The sequence below is a fragment of the Manis pentadactyla genome, chromosome 9 (assembly GCF_030020395.1).
Source record: "Manis pentadactyla isolate mManPen7 chromosome 9, mManPen7.hap1, whole genome shotgun sequence".
In the NCBI taxonomy this organism is placed as follows: Eukaryota; Metazoa; Chordata; class Mammalia; order Pholidota; family Manidae; genus Manis; species Manis pentadactyla.
The window spans coordinates 54,967,487-54,992,829 of NC_080027.1; the positions used below are offsets into that span (position 1 = coordinate 54,967,487).

The 25,343-nt window shown below is 42.6% G+C and overlaps 1 protein-coding gene across 1 annotated transcript in view; it reads left to right on the plus strand.

Moving 5' to 3' along the window:
• INSC (INSC spindle orientation adaptor protein) overlaps positions 1–25,343 on the plus strand; it is a 136,431-nt gene that overhangs the window by 50,376 nt on the left and 60,712 nt on the right. Inside the window, exon 3 of the mRNA XM_036877055.2 lies at positions 24,606–24,951. Coding sequence (XP_036732950.2) covers positions 24,606–24,951 — 346 coding nt within the window. The remainder of the gene's footprint in view (positions 1–24,605; positions 24,952–25,343) is intronic.

Genomic DNA, 25,343 nt, shown 5'->3' on the forward strand with positions numbered 1-25,343 from the left:
AGACACATGGGACATGCAGGACATAAGCTCCTCAGGAGTCAGAGAAACCTACTTCAAAAGAGACATTTAGGCCAAGATTTCAAGGTGCCTATGTCAGCCAGGTGAAGAGGAGATGGGGGAGAGAGAGATCAGTATATGCAAAGGCCGGGAGGCTGGAAGTCACAGCAGAGGGACTGAAAAAACTCAGTGTGGCTGGGAACATGGCTGGAAATGAGGGCCAGAGCAGGTGAGGGAGGCTCCAGGAGGGCAAGTATCATGTGCAAGGGTGCACAGATATTAACAGGTGGAAGGGGGCGAGGACATGAGTGAGGGTTCCTCATTAGGTGTTCTTGCTGTTGCCATCACGCCAGCTCTCCTGTGTATACTGGCAACACATATGCACACATGTATTCTTTCTGGAAGTTAAAAAAGGAGTTAATGAAAGGCTAGGGAATGTTAATGTGCTCTCTCTCTCTGAGAGGACACCTAGAATGCCAGTTTGACAGAGTTGACAAGATCGGCTCTGACTCACCAGAGAGGAGCGGCTGTCAAAGGTGCACATTGGCTTATTGGATGGGAAACAGTTACCTGGAGGTATATTCTCATGGTCCATGGCTTTCTGAAACAGAAACAACAATGTGTTCCATTAGGGTGCTGGACAGACTGGTGAGGTAGCGAGGGCATGGGCTTTCGAGTCAGGCAGAGCTGGATTGAAGTCTAGGCTCTACCATTGACTAGTTTTAGGAATGTCTCTGATCCTCAGTTTTCCCTCCACTGTAAAATGGGGATAATAAATGTGAATACAAGGTAGATATTGTATGTGCAAGCACTTGATATATGCTTGGCTCACAGAACGTACTGAATGAAGCTTTCTTTGTAGCATGCTTGGAGCTATGCTAGATTTTTTTTTTTAAACTGATATTTTAGAGTGGTCAGCTCTCTCCCTTCAAATACTCCTCTAGATGGACAGAATGTCACATTCTGGAGAGACAGATGGGGCAGTATGACTGTGTACAGTATTCCTGCCCCTAAACAAATTACTCCCAGTTATTAGCTTTGAGGTGTGTTGGTGGGCCCCATTTCCCCTTTCCCAGGATTCCTGGGAATGTATGAAATGTAGGATCAATGCTCTTACCATGTTATACTGAACAGTTTAATTAAAAGAAAAATGTTATGAACCACATATATCAAAGTGGGTAGGAAGAGTAACAAAAATGAGGATTTCTGGGTAACAGTCTAAAAGCTCTTCCCAGTCTTACAGCTTGGAGTAGAGGATCAGTGCAGGGGTGGCAGAGAACAGAGATCACAGAGGGATCGAGGCCAAACCCAGCAGAATAGATGGATGCATGAGGCAAGAGAGAAAGCCTCCTTCCTGGTGCTGGCATTGCACAGACAGGTCAGCTGATTAGGAAGAAGACTTCTGTGATCTACTCATCACCACACACCACGAAGGCTCCACACTTAAAAATGTGAACTTGGACCGGTCAGAGAGGGAGGGATGGAGAGTTGTCTGTCCCTGACACAAAAGCCACAACTCACAGAAAAGCCTGTGCCAATGCAGCTAGGCATGGAATTCAGAAGTAGATCAGAAGCAGGGCAATGAAAATGTTGGGAGATTTGCCCAAAATCAGAGAAGCAACATTTTCTTCAGTCACAATTAGCTAGGGATTCTTCACCGGTGCCTTAGTGAGGAGGGATTGGAAGTTAATGTACCTTAAATGTAGAGTAAATTATTTAGAGCTTATCGCATAAATAATTGTGCTTAAATTAGCTGTTTTTAGTAAACAGTTTATCATTCACTGCATAGCAGAGGTGAAATCATCCTAAATGTTGTTTTTATAAAGTCCCTCGTGAGAAAGCCTTCCAGGTGGGGCTGTAGCGAGGCATAGGGACTAAGTGTATCTGGCTGACATCTGGTGAGAAGATTCCTTAGATGACTTGGGAAAAATTCTTGTGTTTATTCAGAGTGAAACCCAGAGTGCTCACGATCGCTTCGGAGGCCCTCCGTGATCCACCCCGGGTCCCTCCTCTGAACTCCTCTCCTACTACGCTTTCCCTTGCTCACTCTACTCTAGCCCCACTTATCTCTGTACTGTTTCTTGAACAAACCGGGCATCCTCCCTCCGAAGGCCCTTGTACTCTCTGTTCCCTCTCCTGGGATTGCTCAGTACCCGTATTTCAGCAAGGTTGATTTTTTCACCTCCTTGAAGTGTTTGCTCATGCCTTATCTTAATGAGCCTTCCCCTGACCACTTATTTCAAATGGCGGTTACCTCCCTGCCTCCCACATGAACCATCTCGTCTCTACTTATTCCAACTCTACTTTTTGATAGAAATGACCTGCTTTTAACACACTATATATACTTTTAAATGTATTATGTGTATTATTACAGTCTGTCTTTCCCTGCTACAATGTATCCTCCACAGGGGCAGGGATGTGTGTTTTGTTCACTGATATATCCCCAGCTCAGAGCAGGCACTGAGGTAATACTTACTGAATGAATATGCAGGGGAGATCTGTGACGGCATGTGGGCCACACGCTGTACCTGGATGATGGGAGTGCCTGGAAGGTTTTGGAATGAGGTTCTGTGGGAGGGCAGACCTCTGAAGGGGACTGGATTCCAAAGAAGAGATAGCAGCTCCTTATATTCAACATGCATCAAACTGAGCCCAGCTTCCCAGCTTCGGAGCTCATTTCTCCTGTCCATTCAGCTGCTCAGGTGAAAAATCTGGGTCTCATCTTTGTGTCCTCTCATGCCATCCACGTGAATCCGTATCCAACTCCTTTGATTTTGTCTTCTTATTTTAGGATGGTTGTTCTCCAACATCACAGCTGCCCTGGGTGCCATGAGTCCTTCTCACCTCACATTTGAAAGTCATTTTGGCTTTTGAGACTCCCTTTTCTTTCTAGTATAACATATTGCTCTCAAAAAAAAAAATCTCATCTCACAATAGCGTAATTTTCTGTCCCATGTTATAAGTAACATGCACTTATTTCTAGATATACAAAGATTTTCTTTTAATTTAAAAATCCAATTATCTTACTGGAATATGTCTTGTTTATATGTTTCATATATGTAGTCTGCTCTTTTAATATGTAGTTTAAACAATTTTTTTTCCCTAGAAAGTTTCCCAGCTTACAGTTTTTCATATGTATTTTGTTTCTTTGTTTTGGGTTCCTTCCTCAGAAACTGTTGTTGCATGTAAATCAGATCTTCTTTGCCTATCTTTAACATGTACCACTTTTTCACAAACTTTTTTTTATTTCTTCACTTTTTTTATTTTCAAATTTTTCTTCTTTTGCATTTGATAAGGCATTATCTTATGTTTCTTTTTGTTTGGTCTTTGACATTTCCTTTTTATTTCTCATTTTTTCCTTAGAACATCTTCTGAGGTTTTATGCTTCATTTTCTAAAAAATTTAAGCTCATTTGGATATACTTAAGAGTTTTCTCTTGTTTTCTGAGTACATTTTCCTGGCATTTTCTAATTGTATGTGTATTATTCTGCTTCTTTATTGTCTTTTTAAAAGAGCATGCATGGGGTGAGACTTCAATGATTTTTGGTTGCTCATTTTTATGTGCAGTTAGTTTTTATGAACTTTTAGAGGGAGGCAGGGTTGAGAGCTGTTCTAAGTTCATGGAGCTCCATTGCTTTTGGTTTTGTGTAGGGTTCAAAAATATGGTTCTCTGCTTTCTGAGACTTCATAGCTCTGCTTCTGCTCCCATATTGATCTAAATGGACATCTCTTTCCTTTGTACTGTTGTCTCTGTTGTCCTTATCCTGTTCAATCCTAAATTTACTCCCAGAAGTTTCTTCTTAATTGGACATTTTGTTGTAGAAGATATTCCCATGGGGTCAGTTCTGAAAGTTTGTAGAAGTTCCACTCACCTGATACTGGAGAAGCAAATCCCCTTCCAGTTTTAGCTACTCATCTCAAGTTGTCATATTGTGTGCTTTTCCAATAAATACTCTGTGGCTCTTTGGGGTTCTCCTTTCTCATATTCCTCAGCTGCTATCTTATTGCTTCTTTCTTCCTGTCATACCGGTGATATCAGTAAGTCTTGTACCTGTTGGTGCTTTGTCCACACCTGCTTGTATTTGGTGGTTTATAGGACTTTGTTATCTGGTTTTGCTGTAAGTACCAACCATACTATCCATAGGATTTTGGTTTTGTTATTTAATTGCTCGGTCAGTTTTTATGTGGGTATTTGAGAAGATTGAAAAACTTCTGCCACCATTGCCATCTTCCCATAATTTTCCTTATTTCTTTTACTTTTAAGTAACTAAGTTCTGATGTTATAGCTGCTTTTGTTAAAACTGCTCTGATAACAACTAGCACGTGTAATACTCCCTGTCAGACATGATTCTAAGGAAATATATGTATATATATTTGTATGTATACATATGTATATGTATATATATATGTGTATGTGTAAATGTATATGTATATGTGTATATTCACTTCACTTAATAATTACAAAAAGCCTAGGAGTTTGATAGTAGCATCATTTCCTTTTGCCAAGGAGGAAACTGAAGCACAGAGAGATGATGTAACCTGCCCAGTTATACAGTTAGCAAGTGGCAGATCTGGGATTTAATCCAGACAATCCAGTTACCAAGTTCATGCCCTAATGGCAGCAGTGGTTCCCAACAGAACCCATATGATGCCCAGAAGACTCAGTGGCATGGTGGTAATGATGGCATCTAGAGGACGCAGCAGTAAGAGAAGTGGTGGTGTCTATGACAACCTGAGATGTCTAGTAGAGTCAGCTAGCCTGCCATTACCCAGAAGGAAAGGTAGCCATGCTGAGTGGACCTGGCAGGAGCTAACAGTTATACCTGGGGTAAGGGTGCCAAAGGAAGAAAGAAGGGCAGATGCCACCAATCCAACTTGTAATGAACTGAACTAGCCTTTTGCGGGGAACATAGAGATGAACTCTGGGAACTCCTGGAAATACTTGAGAGTTATGCTACATCATGTTGGGATGAGAATGAGGTCGGGTTATATTTATTTATGTCTGCCCCTTCTCTTAGACCGTGTGAGCTTCTTAAGGTGGGGCTCACCAGTGCAAGGCCTGGCGCTTGATCAGCATCAATAGTGTTTCATTGAATCAGGTTGGCTAGGGACTTCCTGAGAGAGACACTGCTTAAGTCTGAAACCTTATCAAACTGGTTGAGGATATTTTATGATTGTTGCTGGCATCACATGGGGCAGGCAGTTTCCCTAGGAGCTCTCCATTCCGCTGCTTCCCCAGGGCTGAGTATACATTCCCGCGTCTCATGGGGAACCAAGCTCTACCCTAGCAGAGTATTCCTTAGTTGACTATTAGAGTGTTTGCAAAATGACTTGTCTGGTTGTATTGATCCCTGTTTCAAGTATTCCATGTAAAACAAAAACTTCTTTATCATGTCTTTTGTGGGACCTAGCTACTTGCCCAACTCTCAAACTTCTGCTACAGTGGAGAGAACTCATCTATACTCTGTCTGACATCCCAGCCAAAGACAGAATCCACATCCCCTGAAATATAGCCCAGAACAGAGGATGGGGTGAGTTCAGGGGGTTCCTGTGTACCAGGCCAGAACACTCATGCTCATCTTTATAGCGCCCTGAAAATTCAGAAAATATTTTTAGCTAGTGTGGCCAGGTTTACAATATCTATGTTTCCTGGGCAGTCTCTGATTTGCTTGAATTAATTAAATATTTATTGCTCCCTACGATGTGTCAGGCCTTGTGCCAAGTGCTGGTGATGCTGAAATACATCAGATGGCACTTTCTTTTGAAGATCTCTCAAAGTCTGCTGGAGGAGAAAGATAGGTGGAGAAAGGCATAGTGTGGCCAGTAGGTACACAGTGTTTGGAATCAAGGGGTTCTGGCTCTGTTAAGTCATGTAAGTCTTTTGCACCTCTGTATTTTCATCTGCAAAGTGGAGACAGTAACAGTGTGCACTTAATCAGGTTATTGTGAGAATAAAATAATGCATGATAATTGCACAAGCCTTTCCACTATAAGGATGAAATAAATATTAGTATTAATACTGGTGGCTTTTGCCTACTTCCCCTGTCCCTGTGGCTTCAGAACTGCTTTTCATCCCATTCTCTTCTCTATTTTTTTTTTAAAGCTAAACACAATTATTTTATTATCCCAATGGTGTAGTTGTAATGGCAGTATGGGTACAAAGCATGCTGAGCAAAGTCAGGCAGGATGGGAGATATAAACATGCCTTGAGCAGCCAGCCCCATTTGTCCCCCACTTGCTGGTGGGCCAGAACCTCTGATGTTCTCCCTGCCCTGGTCAGAGTTGTCCCTGGACCTAATTTGGATGCGCCTACCTGGCAAGGCCTGTGGAATAGCTACTGAATGGGGTTAAGAGGAGGCAAGAATCCAAAGGCTCACTAATCTTCTCGATTTTATTCTTCTTTGTGTGTTTGGTTGCTGCCTAGAGAGAAAGAGGAGGTATCTGTTTAAATAATCTTCAGAACAGAAGTTATTTTAAGCTCATTCTTAGAGAAAACCAGATTCTCTTACCCCATAGGTGCCCCTATCTGTCCTCATTTCTGAGGCTGTCACCCTGGCAGGCAGCTTTTGCAGCTGGATAGCCAGGAGTGGGTCTGGCCTGAAAGTAGCAGTTACATCTCTGATGCCTGGGACCTTGGTCCCCCCTCTACCCCAGAGCTTTAGGCTGAGCCAGTGGCCCATGGCTTCTCTTTATCTTCCTGTTGCTCATAAGCAGCCCCTGCAGTTCTTGCTTGGAAAAATGCCTCTTCCTGTCCTTCATTGTTATAGCTGCCTTGTCTTGTCCTATGCTCCTTTACTTTTTTTTGAGGGGTGGGCAGAGTGGGAAGCAGTAAAACAAAGACCGGAATCAGAGAGACCAGGGTTTCAATCTCAGAGCTCCTATGGCTTACCTGGGTGATTTTCCTTTTCTACAGCACAGTTTCCTCATCTGTGAAATGGGGATGATAACAGTACCTAACTCAAGCAGTTGTCACAAGAAGTAAATCAAATAATTCATGTGATGCACTAAGCCCAGTGTTCAACACATGGAATGTGCTCAGTAAATGCTAGCATTATTATAGTTACTATAACTGCTAATGTATTACAGATGAGGAAGGGCAGCAAAGAGAACTAACACTACTGAGCATCTTCATTTTGCCATGAACAGTCTGAAGTTCTTCACATTCACCATTAATTTAATTCTACCATCCACCTGGTATGAAAGGGTCTATTGTCTTTGTTTTACAGACGAAGATACAAAGGCTCACAGAGGTTAAGAAACTCACTCAAAAGACTGATGTATGTTGTTGTTACAGTCATAACACTGGTTATCCCAGTTGGGGAGTGACCAGGAGGGGGCCCAGGGGAGACTTGTGGGACGTTGGCAATATTGTGTCTCCTTATCTGGTTCCCGGGTATAAGATGTACCTTATGAAAATTCACAGAGCTGCAGTTTGATATTATGATTTATTCACCTTTATGTACTTAAGTTATATGAATAAAAATTTCAGAAAAGGGGAGAAGAAAGCAGCCACAGCAGCCTGCCTTGTCTCACACACATCATGAGCAGTGGAGCCAGCTCCTCTACCCCCACGCGCCCACCTTGCTGGCCTGGGCGTGTGGAACACCTCTTACGCTCAAGGCCCTTACCCAGTGGGCCGCTCCATCCTGCGGAAGCTCCGGCTCAAGGCCTGTTCAGGCAAATAAGGAGGGAGAAGGACAACCAGAAGCCGCGTGAAGCCCTGACACTGACGAGGGAGCCTCCCTGAGGCAGCTGAGCGCAGTAGGCACAGGCCCAAGGGCCCGGCTGGGATTCAGACATGGCAGGCTCCACGGCAGATAACAGGACACACTGGAAGACAGAGCCAGCTGGGCCCGCCGTGTTCCTGTTCCCTGAGAGAACAACTTCCATATGCTACCCCAACTGGGGATCCCCTTCCCTTCCACTTCTGTGTTCTTTGAGGAAACTTCCTGCCTTCTTAGCTAGGTCCTACCATGCCACTGACTGGAGCTTGGATTCTTTGTCTTCCTTCGGTGAGGTTCATGATGCAAAGCCAGAGAAACAGCCAGTCTGAGCCCTCGTTTCTAGGGGGGAGAAGCAATGCAAGTGAAATTCTTCCTGAGGCCTTGGGTAAGGAACCCTCAGGCCCGTCAGCTGCATTCCACCTCCCTCACCAAAACCTATTTTTAAAATAATCTTAAAAATTTTTTAAATGTTTTAGATATACAGAAAGTGGCAAAGATAGTAAAAGAGTGTTCCCACATTCTCCCTATTAATGTCTCAAGGGAACATGGTACGTTTGTCAACTAAAGAGCCATTTTGACCTGTTACTGGCCACTGAATTCCACACTTTACTTGGACATCATTAATATTTCCACGAATGTCCTTTTCATTTCAGGATGCCATCGAGGATATCCTCTTCCATTTATTCCATGTCTCCTTAGTCTCCTCTGGTCTGGGACAGTTTTTCAGTTTTCACTTGTTTTTGATGAGCCTGACAGTTCTGAGGACTACCGGTCAACTCTTCTGCAGGATGGCCCTCAGTCTGGGTCCCTGCTGCCTTTTCCAGGCTGAGGCTGAGGGGATGTGCTTTGAGGAAGAAGGCTTCAGAGGTGAATTGCCCTTCTCACCCCAGCATTACCAGTGGGACAGGCTGTCAAGGCGGCTTATCAGTGGCGAGGTTAACTTCATGTGATCAAGGTGTTGTTTTCCAGGCCTCTCCACTGTAGAGTTACCTTTTTTCCTCCCCTTTCTATACTCTTGTCTTTGGAAGTGAGTCATTGAATGCAGTCCACACTCAAAGCCCACCCTATCTATTTTTAATCATCAAGTTTATCTACAAACACAATCATCTGAGTGCTTGTGCAGATAGAGACGCATGAACTCACATCCAGACACCCAGACACAGGCAGACAGATAATACAGACAGACACTCAGATGAGTTCATATCACAGAGACACTCATAGGCACAAACACTGAGGTACCAGAGAAATCAATACTTTCATCATTCCATTTCTCTTACCAGCTGAGTAATAAATCAGCTAGAATTTTAATTAACACAGCTTCTGAAATCCTACTTTCTAATTCTTTGAAGATCTTAAAGAGCAAAAACAGAGTATGCCTCCGTGTGAGTTGGGGTTTAGGGGCTCATGAAAATGTGAGTTTGGGATCTAATCAGGCCTCCTGGGATGGCCCAGGCTGGAGGCATTTGGTGGCTCTGACTCCCTTTTCCTCCCTTGCTGGCTCTTCCACAGCCCTTTGCCATGCAGGCTAGAAGTACGGGAGTGTGACTATCTCCCGCTTGAGGCTACTAGAGCTCTTCCATGGGCACATGCGCTGGGAACCTACCCCCACACCACAGGATTCCTTTGTATCCTGTGCTGTGGTTTAGCATCTTTCAACCCTACTAGTCTCCACCCCTGTTGCCCTGTCCTGCCCTGCCCCCACCCCCCACAATGGCTTCTCAGTCTTTCAGCATAAATGCCCAACCCCTACTCTGGCATTCAAAGCTTCTTAAAATCAGGACCCTGGTCTACCTTTCTCTCTCACTGCTTCCTTTTCTCCAGAAAGTACAACTCTGGCCCAACTGACCTACTCATTGTCCTGTTGTCTGCCCCACCTTGGAATATGCTTCCACTTTCTTTGCATGTCCAAACCCTACCTTGCTCTAAAGCTACTTTCTCCAAGTACCTTCCCCTGAAATCCACCTGGAAGGGACTACTCACTTCTCTGAATTACCAGAATACCTTTTCTCTAAGGCAGGACGCTGACTCAACTCTGTTCAGTTATTTGTGTACTTGTATTTTTGAAAAGGTTCCTTTGGTTACAAACAGTCAAAATTAACTCTTGGACTTACTTCCTAGTTTTAGAGTTCCTTGTAGAACAATTGGGATTGCTGTCTGAATGGGCTGTAAATCCAGGGAAAGGAAATCCCAGGACAAAATAACTCTAAAAACCGAAATCAGTCAAAGGGAGAAATAAAGTTTAAAATCTGTTTATTGCTTACAAACTGCAGTCTGGGCCCTTCTCTCTTTCCTGCTCCAGCAGAAGCAAAATGGGCCCTCCCTCTCCCCTCTCAGGTACAGATAAGCCTTCCTTGCCCAGGTTATTACCCATTGATATGAGATGAAATTCTCTCCACCCCTGAGGAATGATGCAAATGCACTAAAGCCATACTTCTTTCCACCTCTGAATGCCTATTGATACGTAGATGTTCTAAATCCAGACAAGATATTCTGAAAATATTACAATTTTACCCACAGGGACCCACGTCTAAGAACGTGTCTCTTGGTTCTAAGTTTCACTGTTTGAGGAGAGGGAATTGGATCAGTGCCGCTTGGTTCAGGGGCCCACCTGTGGGTCAACCACCAGTGACGGCCAGGAGCATTTTCTCAGAGTACAGACGTGGCCTCTGGGGGACCAGCCGCATGTCTGGGAGGAGGGGCCTTTCCCAGAGAGGAGAGAAAAGCTGAAGTCTAGGCTGATGCACAAGGAGGCAGCAAATGTAACTTGTCTTTGCTACTGACAGAAGGAGGAGGACAGATGCTGGGGAGATAGAACAGCAGCTGCCCATGGAGCACATCTGTGGAGTGGGGTCAGTGAGTGAGCAACGAGGTAATCTGCCTCCTAAAAGCCCCTAGGTCAGTTTCCTCCCAGTTCTGTGTATTGAGGACATGATGATCTTATGTTTTCCCATCCTCTATATCCCCTTTCCAATCTTGTTAGACTTGGGGCACTCTCTGGGTAGCCTGTGTGGGGGAGGCACAGTGAGTCGTCTGCCAAGGTCTAGTAAGAAAGGTCTGTCACTCTGCCATGCCTCTACTGGCACACATTTACTGAGTGCCTGGTATATGTCAGGCACTGGCAAAAAGCCAGCTATGTGGGACTGTCCCTCACAGGACTTGGAGGATTCAGCCAGTCACACTGTGGGTAAAATTGCAGTATTTCCAGAATCTCTCACCTGGCTTTAGCACATCTCCATATCAATGGGTGTTTCCAAGGGGTGGAGAGAAGTAATATATCTCCATATCAATAGGTAACTGTAAGATAAATTCTAACTGAAATAAGCAGACAAAGAGAGGCAATTATTTGAATGCAATTCCCGGGCCAGGTTTCTCAGTCTACAGAAATGGAGGCTGGGAAAGTCACGCCCAGCAGGGCAGGCAGCAAGTTTTTAAAGAAGGTAGGGGGAGGGAGAGCTTAGATTTACAGCGGGGCAAGGATTGGCTAGCCTAAAGCACATTTTTCAGGTTGGGAGGGGGCAGCAGCTGGGGACTTTGGCAAGTCATCAGTGTCTGACGTGCTCATTCCTCCCCCTTAGTGCCTTCAACCTTACATTCCAGCCTTTTGGTCATAATGGGCGACAACTTGATCTGGCTACTTCTGGCTGACAAGGGGCGTCGTGGCGGGGGGTGGTTTCATAGCATGTAGTTACATTGCTCTGACTGCAAATATTTTGCCTTGCTTTCTCCAGGGGCTCTCACTTTATTCTGTCTAAGCTTATGGTCCCTGTCTCATTCTTTCCTCTACAGATAGAGACTCTAGCTGCTGCTAGGGAAAAGGGGTGATGACCACTCCGGCTGTTTCATGCTGAGAGGGGGCGCAGTAAAGGGTGCAGCTAAGGGCCTTGGAAGGTTGGTGCTTCTATTCTGGGTTTCATTTCTATTACTATTTGCAGTTTTGTGGCTTCTAGGCAAGATAGAACAAATTGTTATTAGGTTAAGTAGCAACATCTGGAGTTGTATTTTCCATTCTGGAAGGACAATCTTGATGAGATTAAGAATGCATGGCTGAATATGAGAACTAGAAATATGAAGAGGTTAATTGAGAATCATAGCCAGGTATCATGGGGAAACTAGAATTCTGGATTGAGTTTACATCTCAATGACTAGTATTAGGATTTAGTATAGATAAGACTGCATTATTGAAACAATAGTTTTCTCTAAAATCACCCTCATTTTTATTAGAAGTAACTAGGTTAAGAAAATAAGTAACACTTGGCTTGATTATTTGCATAAGTGCAGCAAGAAGAGCAATTGATTACATAGGCTCTTTTAAATATGCTTTGCTGGAACTTTTTGTAAGGAATTTCAGATTGAACTTTAAAGGGCTTCTTGAGGCCAGAAAGCCAAGCCAGACTTGCCATTAGGTTGTGCCTGCAGTACCTGTAGATTTGGGTGAATTTCTCTCTTCTTGAGGTTCCCAAGACATTCCTAAGGTTCCTGAACCTGCCAGGAAGTGACCTTCCTTACTCACCTAGTAAGGCTGCTGGGAACTCTGTAAGCAAGGTACCAGGCCAGTTCTTCCAAGGGGCTTTGTTGGCTTTATAAAGTCAGTCTTAGTTCCTTAAAGCTGTTCATATCTGAGCTTTATGCATGTGTCTCTCAGGTATGACATTCCAGTCAAAGCCTTGGTAGTATAATCTGTGTTTTCAATTGGTCCTCTTACAAGGAAAGCAGGTTCTTATTGAACTTATGCAAATAAAAATACTGCCATGAAATATAAAAATAGTCACTGAGAGTTTTTCTTTTTTTAATTCTGGAGGGCTCAGGTAGAGAGAAAGATAAAGTCTCAATTCTGCTTATAAAGGCAGTCATTTACTAAACTGTTGTCAGCTCAAGAGAAAAAGCTTAAAACACTATCAGCAACATTTGAAACAAAAAGCTACAAAATCATCTTCTTTAGTTTACTTAATCTTATGTCACTAATACTTGTTCTGCTGAAATCTAGTTCTTTACTAGCTTAAGAGTAATAAAACAGTGACTATAAATAATAAAAGACTTACAAGTGACAATGGTTAAAGATCTGATGAGAGCTTATGGTAAGATAGTTGACATAAGGAAATTCAGATATTTCTGTAACACAAAACATTCAGTAACAAAGTTTAGCATTATTCTTTTTGACAGTGCTTTCTAGGTAATTAAGCAGGTAATTATATATCAGATAAATAAGCTAAATTAGCCAAATACTTTCTCCAATGAGAAAAAGTTCCTCTGACATGTTCCAGGGGCCCTCTGGAAAATATCAGAGTGAACTAGAGGTAAAAGTACCTTTCTGAATTTGATTTTGGGAAGCTGTTAAAAGTTTTAAGGCACTTGCTTAAATAGGATTATAGGTTGCTATGAAGCAATACTTATCTATTTAACCAGAATGACAACAAAATACCTCAAAGGCAAATTAAGACGGTTACACAGTTGTTAGCAAACTTTTGCTTTAAGTCCTTTTAATATTAAGATCTCATTTTCTCAAATACTCTGACAACTCATTGAGACTTTAAGCATGAGAAACTGCTTTGATAAAACAATTAGAGAACTTTTTGCAATTTTTCAATATTAAGAGGAGACTAACAGTTAAGAAAACTTTGTCTTTTTAACTGAAAACAAAATTCTAATTTTGCTATGTACTTGATACTGATATTCATTTGCTTTAATTTTATATAGCATGACCATATTAAATTCTTCTACAAACTTTCTACAACTTTCCTTTTATATTTAGAGTTCTCTCTCTAAATAAACAGCTGTACTTTAGAACAAAGTTACTTTCTTTTATCCAGACACATTCTTTTTTTTTAAATTTTATTTTCGTATCATTAATCTACAGTTACATGAAGGACATTATGTTTACTAGGCCCCCCCCTTCACCAAGTCCCCCCCACATCCCCATTCACAGTCACTGTCCATCAACAATTAGATGCTGTAAAATCACTGCTTGTCTTCTCTATGTTGCACAGCCCTCCCTGTGCCCCCCACACACTATACATGCTAATCGTAATATCCCCTTTCTTTTTTCCTGCCCTTATCCCTCCCTTCCCACCTGTCCTCCCCAGTCCCTTTCCCTTTGGTAACTGTTAGTCCATTCTTGGATTCTGTGCTTCTGCTGCTGTTTTGTTCCTTCAGTTTTCTTTTGTTCTTATACTCCACATATGAGTGAAATCATTTGGTACTTGTCTTTCTCCACCTGGCTTATTTCACTGAGCATAATACCCTCTAGCTCCATCCATGTTGTTGTGAATGGTAGGATTTGTTTTCTTCTTATGACTGAGTAATATTCCATTGTGTATATGTACCACATCTTCTTTATCCATTCATCTACTGATGGACATTTAGGTTGCTTCCATATCTTGGCTATTATACATAGTGCAGCGATAAACATAGGGGTGCATCCGTCTTTTTCAAACTGGAGTGCTGAATTCTTAGGGTAAATTCCTAGAAGTGGAATTCCCGGGTCAAATGGTATTTCTATTTTGAGCATTTTGAGGAACCTCCATACTACTTTCCACAATGGTTGAACTAATTTACATTCCCACCAGCAATGTAGGAGGGTTCCCCTTTCTCCACAACCTCGCCAACATTTGTCATTGTTTGTCTTTTGGATGGTAGCCATCCTTACTGGTGTGAGATGATATCTCATTGTGTTTTTAATTTGCATTTCTCTGATGACAAGCGATGTGGAGCATCTTTTCATGTGTCTGTTGGCCATCTGAATTTCTTCTTTAGAGAACTGTCTATTCAGCAATTCTGCCCATTTTTTATTGGATTATTTGCTTTTTGTTTGTTGAGGTGTGTGAGCTTTTTATATATTTTGGATGTCAACCCTTTATTGGATCTGTCATTTACGAATATATACTCCCATACTGTAGGATACCTTTTTGTTCTATTGATGGTGTCCTTTGCTGGACAGAAGCTTTTCAGCTTGATATAGTCCCATTTGTTCATTTTTGCATTTGTTTCCCTTGCCCAGGGAGATAAGTTCAAGAAAAGGTCACTCATGTTTATGTCTAAGAAATTTTTGCCTATGTTTTTTTCTAAGAGTTTTATGGTTTCATGACTTACATTCAAATCTTTGATCCATTTCGAACTTACTTTTGTGTATGGGGTTAGACAGTGATCCAGTTTCATTCTCTTACATGTAGCTGTCCAGTTTTGCCAGCACCATCTGTTGAAGAGACTGTCATTTCCCCATTGTATGTCCATGGCCCCTTTATCGAATATTAGTTGACCATATATGTTTGGGTTAATGTTTGGAGTCTCTATTCTGTTCCATTGGTCTGTGGCTCTGTTCTTGTGCCAGTACCAAATTGTCTTGATTACTGTGGCTTTGTAGTAGAGCTTGAAGTTGGGGAGTGAGATCCCCCCCACTTGATTCTTTCTTCTCAGGATTGCTTTAGCTATTCGGGGTCTTTGGTGTTTCCATATGAATTTTTGAATTATTTGTTCCAGTTCATTGAAGAATGCTGTTGGTAATTTGATAGGGATTGCATCGAATCTGTATATTGCTTTGGGCAGGATGGCCATTTTGACTATATTAATTCTTCCTAGCCAGGAGCATGGGATGAGTTTCCATTTGTTAGTGACCTCTTTAATTTCTCTTAAGAGTGTCTTATAGTTTTCAGGGTATAGGTCTTTCACTTCTTGGTTAGGTTTATTCCTAGGTATTTTATTCTTTTTGATGCTATTGTGAATGGAATTGTCTTCCTGGTTTCTCTTTCTATTAGTTTATTGTTAGTGTATAGGAAAGCCACAGATTTCTCTGTGTTAATTTTGTATCCTGCAACTTTGCTGTATTCCGATATCAGTTCTAGTAGTTTTGGGGTGGAGTCTTTAGGGTTTTTTATGTACAGTATCATGTCATCTGCAAATAGTGACAGTTTAACTTCTTCTTTACCAATCTGGATTCCTTGTATTTCTTTGTTTTGTCTGATTGCCGTGGCTAGGACCTCCAGTACCATGTTGAATAACAGTGGGGATAGTGGGCATCCCTGTCTTGTTCCTGATCACAGAGGAAAAGATTTCAGCCTCTCGCTGTTCAGTCTGATGTAAGCTGTGGGTTTATCATATAAGGCCTTTATTATGTTGAGGTACTTGCCCTCTATACCCATTTTGTTGAGAGTTTTTATCATGAATGGATGTTGAATTTTATCGAATGCTTTTTCAGCATCTATGGAGATGACCATGTGGTTTTTGTCTTTCTTTTTGTTGATGTGGTGGATGATGTTGATGGATTTTCGAATGTTGTACCATCCTTGCATCCCAGGGATGAAACCCACTTGGTCATGGTGTACTGTCCTTTTGATGTATTTTTGAATTCGGTTTGCTAATATTTTGTTGATTATTTTTGCATCTATGTTCATCAGGGATATTGGTCTGTAGTTTTCTTTTCTGGTGGGGTCTTTGCCTGGTTTTGGTATTAGGGTGATGTTGGCTTCATAGAATGAGTTTGGGAGTATTCCCTCCTCTTCTATTTTTTGGGAAACTTTAAGGAGAATGGTATTATGTCTTCTCTGTATGTCTGATAAAATTCTGAGGTAAATCCTTCTGGCCCGGGGTTTTTTGTCTTTGGTAGTTTTTTGATTACTGCTTCAATTTCATTGCTGGTAATTGGTCTGTTTAGATTTTCTGTTTCTTTCTGGGTCAGTCTTGGAAGGTTGTATTTTTCTAGGAAGTTATTCATTTCTCCTAGGTTTCCCAGCTTGTTAGCATATAGGTTTTCATAGTACTCTCTAATAATTCTTTGTATTTCTGTGGGGTTCATCATGATTTTTCCTTTCTCGTTTCTGATTCTGTTGATGTGTGTTGACTCTCTTTTCCTCTTAATAAGTCTGGCTAGAGGCTTATCTATTTTGTTTATTTTCTCGAAGAACCAGCTCTTGGTTTCATTGATTTTTGCTGTTGTTTTATTCTTCTCAATTTTATTTGTTTCTACTCTAATTTTTATTATGTCCCTCCTTCTACTGACCTTAGGCCTCATCTGTTCTTCTTTTTCCAATTTTGATAATTGTGACATTAGACTATTCATTGGGATTGTTCTTCCTTCTTTAAATATGCCTGGATTGCTATATACTTTCCTCTTAAGTCTGCTTTTGCTGTATCCTCCAGTAGTTGGGGCTTTGTGTTGTTGTTGTCGTTTGTTTCCATATATTGCTGGATCTCCATTTTGATTTGGTCATTGATCCATTGATTATTTAGGAGCGGGTTGTTAAGCCTCCATGTGTTTGTGAGTCTTTTTGCTTTGTACAATTTATTTCTAGTTTTATGCCTTTGTGGTCTAAAAAGTTGGTTGGTAAGATTTCAATCTTTTGGAATTTACAGAGGCTCTTTTTGTGTCCTAGTATGTGGTCTATTCTGGGGAATGTTCCATGTGCACTTGAGAAGAATGTGTATCCTGTTGCTTTTGCATGTAGAGTTCTATAGATGTCTATTAGGTCCATCTGTTCTATTGTGTTGTTCAGTGCTACTGTGTCCTTACTTATTTTCTGTCTGGTGGATCTGTCCTTTGGAGTGAGTGGTGTGTTGAAGTCTCCCAGAATGAATGCATTGCATTCTATTTCCTCCTTTAATTCTGTTAGTATTTGTTTCACATATGTTGGTGCTCCTGTATTGGGTGTATATATATTTATAATGGTTATATCCTCTTGTTGGACTGAGCCCTTTATCATTATGTAATGTCCTTCTTTATCTTTTGTTACTTTCTTTATTTTGAAGTCTATTTTGTCTGATACTAGTATTGCAACACCTGCTTTTTTCTCTCTGTTGTTTGCATGAAATATCTTTTTCCATCCCTTGACTTTAAGTCTGTGCATGTCTTTGGGTTTGAGGTGAGTCTCTTGTAAGCAGCATATGGATGGGTCTTGCTTTTTTATCCATTCTATTACTCTGTGTCTTTTGATTGGTGCATTGAGTCCATTTACATTTAGGGTGATTATTGAAAGGTATGTACTTATTGCCATTGCAGGCTTTAAGTTTGTGGTTACCAAAGGTTCAAGGTTAGCTTCTTTACTATCTTACTGTCTAACTTAACTCGCTTATTGATCTATTATAAACACGGTCTGATGATTCTTTCTTTCTCTCCCTTCTTATTCCTTCTCCTCCCTTCTTCATATGTTGGGTGTTTTGTTCTGTGCTCTTTTTAGGAGTGCTTCCATCTAGAGCAGTCCCTGTAAGATGCCCTGTAGAGGTGGTTTGTGGGAGGCAAATTCCCTCAACTTTTGCTTGTCTGGGAATTGTTTACTCCATCCTTCATGTTTAAATGATAATCGTGCTGGATACAGTATTCTTGGTTCGAGGCCCTTCTGTTTCATTGCATTAAGTATATCATGCCATTCTCTTCTGGCCTGTAGGGTTTCTGTTGAGAAGTCTCATGATAGCCTGATGGGTTTTCCTTTGTAGGTGACCTTTTTATTCTCTCTGGCTGCCTTTAATACTTTGTCCTTGTGTTTGATCTTTACCATTTTAATTATTATGTGTCTTGGTCTTGCCCTCCTTGGATCCTTTGTCACCGGAGTTCTGTGTACCTCTGTGGTCTGAGAGGCCATTTCCTCCCCTAGTTTGGGGAAGTTTTCAGCAATTATTTCTTCAAAGACACTTTCTATCCCTTTTTCTCTCTCTTTTTCTTCTGGTACCCCTATAATGCAGATATTGTTCCCTTTCGATTGGTCACACAGTTCTCTTAAAATTCTTTCATTCCTGAAGATCCTTTTATGTCTCTCTGCATCAGCTTCTCTGCGTTCCTGTTCTCTGTTTTGTAGTCCATTAATGGTCTCTTGCATCTCATCCATTCTGTTTTGAAGTCCTTCCAGAGCTTGTTTTATTTCTGTATTCTCCCTCCTTAGTTCTTGCATATTTCTCTGCAAGTCTGTCAGGATGGTTATGACTTTTGTTTTGAATTATTTTTCAGGAAGACTGGTTAAATCTATCTCCCCAGGTTCCTTCTCAGGGGAAGATGTAGAAGATGTCGAAGCTGTCTGGGTTAGTCTTGTCTGGATCAAATTTTTTTGCCTTTTCATGTTGATAGGTGCAGTGGAATGCTATTGAGGCATCTGTCAGCTGGGAGAGTCAAGCCTCTTTCCACTTGCCTCCTGGCCTTTCTTTACTGGGACAACTGCGACCCCTAGTGGCTTGTGTTGGGCAATTGCACGTAGACTGGGTCTATATCTTGCCCGGCCGGTATGGAGGAAGCTCCCTTGCTGTGGGCATGGCCAGCCTCAGGCTGCTGTTCTCCTATGGCGGGGCCCCGGAGGGGTAATGGATGGGGGGCTGTTTGGCTGTTTACCTCTGTGAGGGGTCTCAGAGCTGTTGCCAGGGGGTTAGTGTGCCCGGAGTTCCCTGGAATTTCCAGCTGCTGGACTGTGTGACCCAGGATGCTTCCATCCAGCTGTGGGGTCCCTGTCCTTTTAAGGCTTTCAAAAAGCACTCGCTTTTCTTTGTCACAGGGGCACCAGCTTTGGGACCGCTCAAAGGTCTTACTGTCCTGTTTCCCTAGTATCCAGCATCCCATGCATGCGCTGTGTGTCTGTGCTCTGGTATGGACGGCTGGGGCTGGGTGTTTAGCAGTTCTGGGCTCCGTCTCCCTCCCCGCTCCAACTCCTCTCCTCCCGCTGGGAGCTGGGGAGAGGGGCGCTTGGGTCCTGCTGGGCTGCGGCTTATATCTTACCCCCTTTCACCAGGTGCTGGGTTCTCGCAGGTGTGGATGTAGTCTGGCTGTTGTCCTGTGTCTTCCGGTCTCTTTTAGGATTAGTTGTATTTGTTGTATTTTCAAAAATATATATGTTTTTTGGAGGAGATTCCCACTGTCCTACTCACGCCACCATCTTGGCTCCGCCTCAAGACACATTCTTTAGTATGCAGAAATATTTTCTTTATTACTTTAAGTAGTTTTAATTAGAACTTAAAGCCATTAGGTACTTTAATTTTTAGTGAACACTGAGAGGCAGGCTATTGTAAACTGTTACACTAGCATTGTTCGGATTGACAAATTTATGAACATTTTATAATTTTTGTTAACTATGAGCTTTACAACACAATCGCTCACTAAGCACAAAGTATATCCTTTTAACTTAGCAAAATTTTAAGGTTTTAGGTTACCACAAAGACTAAGGCTGTAGATAGGTATACACACTGTAACACACAATTAAAAAGGTATTCACTTGCCACACTTATTTAGTTCACTCATTCGTAACAACTATGCTAGATTACTTACAAGACCTTTACTGAATATTAGACAAAGCCAAGCCTTTAAACATTTTATTCTTAAAAGATTTAGCAGATAACATCGACTTAAATGACCTTAAGTAAAGGTAGGCAGCTGATAACCACAAGGACATGCCCACACCAGCCAAACCCAAATTAGCATTAATGCTTAACATTTTTTATCAGATTTTCTGGAAGTTTTAGAATGTCCAGTTTTCACAAATGCTTGTTTTGTTTTTAAATCAATTTTTATTAATACCATCCGGAGGTAGGAAAATATTTTTCATTTACACACCTAGACACACAAACATACAAACTGAGACACAACAACTACAGTCAGCAACACCCCTCACACAAAAACATACACAGACAGACAAACCGATATAAAGACTTGAGTCACTGATATCCAATTGCCTTCCCTCTCCTCAGCTTCCTGTCTGTGGCTTCTGGAACCAGAGGGCAGGAGGAGCGTGTTCTGGTGGGGGAAGAGGGCAGTGAGGGTGGAAGGAGAGGGGGAGGGGGTGGTGCAGCCACCAGAAGAGGAGAGCAGGACAACGGCATGGTTGAGAATGTAGGACTTTAAGATGGCAGTGACAGGTGTGAAGACAAAGGACTTAAAAAGATGGTGGTGGAGAGAGGGGGAGGGGATCACGAGCTGAGGGAGGGAGGCTGGTGACTGAGGTCTTCTGGTGGATCTGAAAAGGAAGAAGGACTGGGCAGAGTAAGAGGCTGACAATCTTTAACTGGAGATCAGGCCAGGAGAACCTGAGTCATTGAACACAACATAAAGGTCTGAGCAGGAGCACAAAGTCCAAAGCCTGCACATATGGGATTTCACTCTACTCTCTGCTCTAGTGGCAATAATTAATCAAGTCAGTGAGGAGGCCAAAATTGAAAGTTCCCTCAGGGGGCCAGCAAGATTGATTGTCCAAGGGATACTGAGGCCCAGCCTCAGAGCAAAGAAAGACCAGCTTCTGTTTGCAAACTTCCCAGGACAAATATAGAGTAGTCAAATTAGAAACGAGACACCGCAAGGGGGTCTGAGCTTCTGCTTTTGAGAGCTGGTTCCCCATGTCTGCGCCACTTCCCAACTAATCCCGCTGAGAGGAGCGCCCAGCATCCCAAGTGCGCCAAGTCAGGGGAGACGGCCTGCGAGCCTGGGTGAGGGACGTCTCCCCCACCACAGGGCCAGGGGCGGGCCGGATGCCCGCAGAGGGTGGGCTGGCTGCCCAAGGGGCCGGATGCCCCACCTGGATGTAGCTATGATTTCTAATGGACCAGGTGAAACAGAGTTAGGAAGGGAAACAGACCGGGGGAAACTGAGGGACTCACCAGAAAATAGTCCATGCAGCGGAGAGCAGGCTGAGGTCCCGGGTCAGGGAGGGAGGGGGCGGGGCCGCTGGTGGCCAGTCAGGGCCCTGTGCTCATGCTCCTTCCCGGGATTTCGGCACCAAATGTAAGATAAATTCTAACCGAAATAAGCAGGCGAAGAGAGCAACAAAGGGCCAGGTAATTTATTTGAATGCAATTCCTGGGCGAGGTTTCTCCATACAGAAATGGAGGCTGGGAAAGTCATGCCCAGCAGGGCAGGCAGCAAGCTTTTAAAGAAGGTAGGGGGAGGGAGAGCTTAGATTTACAGCGGGGCAAGGATTGGCTAGCCTAAGGCACATTTTTCAGGTTGGGAGGGGGCAGCAGTCAGGGACTTTGGCATGTCACTAGTGTCTGACATGCTCACTCCTCCCCCTCAGTGCCTTCAACCTTACAGTAGCTACAAGGGAGAATGGTATATCCACAACATGGGATAATTTTCAGATGTTGAAAAGAATGTTTTGGGACTTCACTGAATGACTTGGTGGAATATCCATGTTGAGTAAGAAAATCAGAACACAACAACATGTGTCTATATTGTGGTAAGCTTTACAAAGTAGGTGACAGGCCAGAAAACCCTACAAATGTATATGCAATTAGATATAAGTCAGTATAGGAATGTATGAGTGTGGAGAAAAATATAGAATGACACTAAGCAACTTGAGTTAGCTGGGGTGGTGGGAGAGGAAAGGACTTGGCAGTAATTATAAGATTTGTAAAGAGTAGAATTGTCTACAGTCAAAGAGTGCATGGGGTGGGTTCCTGAGACAGGGACCATAGGCTTAGACAGAGTAGGGTGAGGGCCTCCAGAAAAAGCAAGGCAGGATGTTTACAGTCAGAGCAATGTAACACATGCAAGGAAACCCCCTACCAAAACTCTGTGTTAAACATTAAGCTCCAGAGTCATTCTTCAGTGCAGATCAGTTGATACTCCCTAGATAAAGGAAAGTAGCCCATGTTTTTATTATGCTAATTGTTTGTAATCATGTGTAAGGTTCACTTTAGCATGCTAAAAGGGATTTAATATCTCATCAAGGACAAACATCCTAAGGCCACTTTTAACAAGTCCACACCCTAAGCCCTTTATCAGTTCCCCAAAATCCTCAACTGCCTATAAATCGCCTAGACAAGGCACCACCCTGGGCTCTCTTGTCCCCTCCTGGCACGATCCAGGAGCTCTGTCCTCTCACTGAATCTCTCAATAAAAGCCTCTCCCTGGCTCTCCTACCTTGACTGTTTGCTACGTTCATTCTTCAACTCTGCAAACAAGAACCCTGGCATCATTCCCACTTATATAAAGTTGAATATGAGTTTGTAAAGACACAATGGGCAGCAGGGTGCTGTGATTTCAGGCAACACAACCCTCTCTCTCTCATATATATATAAATTTTTTCAATTTTTTTTACAAAATATAATAACAATTTTCGTGGAAGAAGAGGGAGAAAAAGACCATTGGTGAGTTTTGGCTTTTTAACAATTTAAAAAACAATTTCCTATAAGAAACCACTTGTATAATTTTCATGGTTAAACATAGTAAGGCTTGTGATTAAAAGTTACATTTGAAAGCCTTATAGTCAAATAGTTGCATCGTTCAGAGAATCTTGCTGCTCATTAAATAATAGTCAGTATGAAGACATGACCGTAACCATGATAACTGGAGCATGCCTTTATAATTTCAATCCTACCTTTGATCACCCCACCCCCCAGCTGGCCTCATAGGTGCCCGTTGTGTGCTGCACTGACTCAGGACAAAAGCCAAGGCCTCACCTTGTCCTACACAGCCCTCCAGAGTCTTTCCACACCCCTCCCTGCCACCTCCTCTCACCTCATCTCCTCCATCCCAACTCCCGCTCGGGCCTCCTTGCTGTTCCTCACACAGCTCTAGGACACTGTGCCCCAGAGCCTTTGCACTTACTGTTCTCTCTCCCTGAAGCAGTTTGTCCCTGGGTACCCACATGGTTCACTCCCTCACGTCCTCTTAACTCTTGGCTCTAATGTCCTTTCCTCAGTGAGCCTACTCAGATCTACTTATTTTAAAATGCAATGTCTATTTCCCACCCCCACTTCCATCCCCAGCCCTCTCTACTCTTCTTTCCTGTTCACTTTTTCTCACTAGCACCTTCTTAGTCTACCACTTCTGCACAGCTTATTTATCTTAAAAATTACTTAGAAAATTGTCCTCTCACCTAATTGTAACCTTCACAAAGAAGTGATTTTTATTTCCTTGTTTGCTGTTGGAGTCTAGGGCTTAGAACAGTGCTTGACACTTAGTAGGCCCTGAATGTGTATCTGTAGAGCCACTGAATGAATTGGTGGCAGGTGGGAAATGGCTTAAAGCAGCTGAGATGAGCCACAGACAGAAGCTAAAGACAAGGGACCCAAGCCCAGCCTTAAGGATGAACTGTGCATGCATTCTGTCATAATCTGCAGATGGTGTTGAAATTTATTACTGTTTTTAAACTTCTCATTACTTCATTTGATTCTTTAGGCAGTTCAAAAGCTCCATGAGCCTGGAGGCCTGACACATTTATCTCCACTTTTTCCACAGTGCCTGGAACGTCTGTGATTCAGTAGCACTCACCAGATGTTCAATGCTTCATTAATGATCTTATAGTGAACTTTATTTGACTAAGTAAATTTTAGAATAAATTTTGTTTAAGATATTAGGGCCAAATCTGTGTTCTCATGCTGTTGTACTAAATCGATTTAATTTTGTCCCATTGCAAAAGCAATATACATGTTCATGACAGAAAATTTGGAAATCAGAGAAAAGTTGAAAAAAATGAAAAAGTCTTTAGTTTTACCACCTATAGAGAACTGTTAACATTTTAATGTCTTTCAATATTTTTTCTAGATAGTTTAAACATAATTATAATAATTGTGTGTTTACATTTTTGCATATTTCTCCACTTTATTAATGCACACCGTTTTTTTGCCATAAACTTTTTGAAAGGCTTCTCTTTAAATAAGTGCCCAATATATAACCATGTCACTATGCCATAGCTCACTTAACAACATAACCGATATTTGATGTTTAGGCTATTTGCATTTTCCTTATATTGAAAAGATCATCTATTACTCTGCTAGACTGCATTGTCTGTTGTGTGTATGGCCATCAGTTCTATGCTTCAGTCTTATTATCTAAAAGATGGAGATAATGAGAAATAAGAGGGTTAAGGTAAGTGAACACAAGAAATGGTGATGAGCATATAGTAGGTGTTCAGTAAAGAGCAGTGGTCTGGAATTGAAAACTCTGGGAAGTGTTGATTGCCGCCAATGGCTGTTCCCTGACTGCAGGCTGCACCTGATGCAGGTGGACTCAGTCCAGCGCTGGATGGAGGACCTGAAGCTCATGACCGAGTGTGAGTGCATGTGCGTCCTGCAGGCAAAGCCCATCAGCCTGGAGGAAGATGCTCATGGTGACTTCATCCTGGCCGGTGGCGCTGGCCCTGGAGACCCTCTGCAGCTGCTGCTCAAGCGGGGCTGGGTCATCAGCACTGAGCTGCGCAGGATTGGGCAGAAGCTGGCCCAGGACCGCTGGGCGCGCGTCCATAGCATGAGTGTGCGTCTGACTTGCCATGCCCGCTCCATGGTCAGCGAGTACAGTGCTGTCAGCAGGAGCTCCTCACAGGAGATGGGCCAGGTGAACTGCCTGGAAATGGGTGTGTGGGGGGGCTTGGAAAGGGGATACCTTCTAGAAGAGTGGGTCTGAATTGTGTGGACTTTGAACTTTTCCAGCTCCAGGGCCTCCCTCCTCTTCCAATTAAGCAGGGAAGACAGTTAGGACCTTTATTGAGTATCTACTATGTGCTAGGCATCGTGCTGGGTATTTTCACACATATCTCATTTAACCTGCACAAATTGTGAGGCAGGCATAACCACTGTGAAGAGTGGTACAGTGGTTTAGTATGGCCACTTTAATGCCAGACTGCTGGGGTTCAAATGTCAGCTCTGCTATGAGACCTGGGCAAGTTATTTACCTTCTCTGTGCCCCTTTTCCATTACCCTAATGAATATAATAATAGTATTTATTTC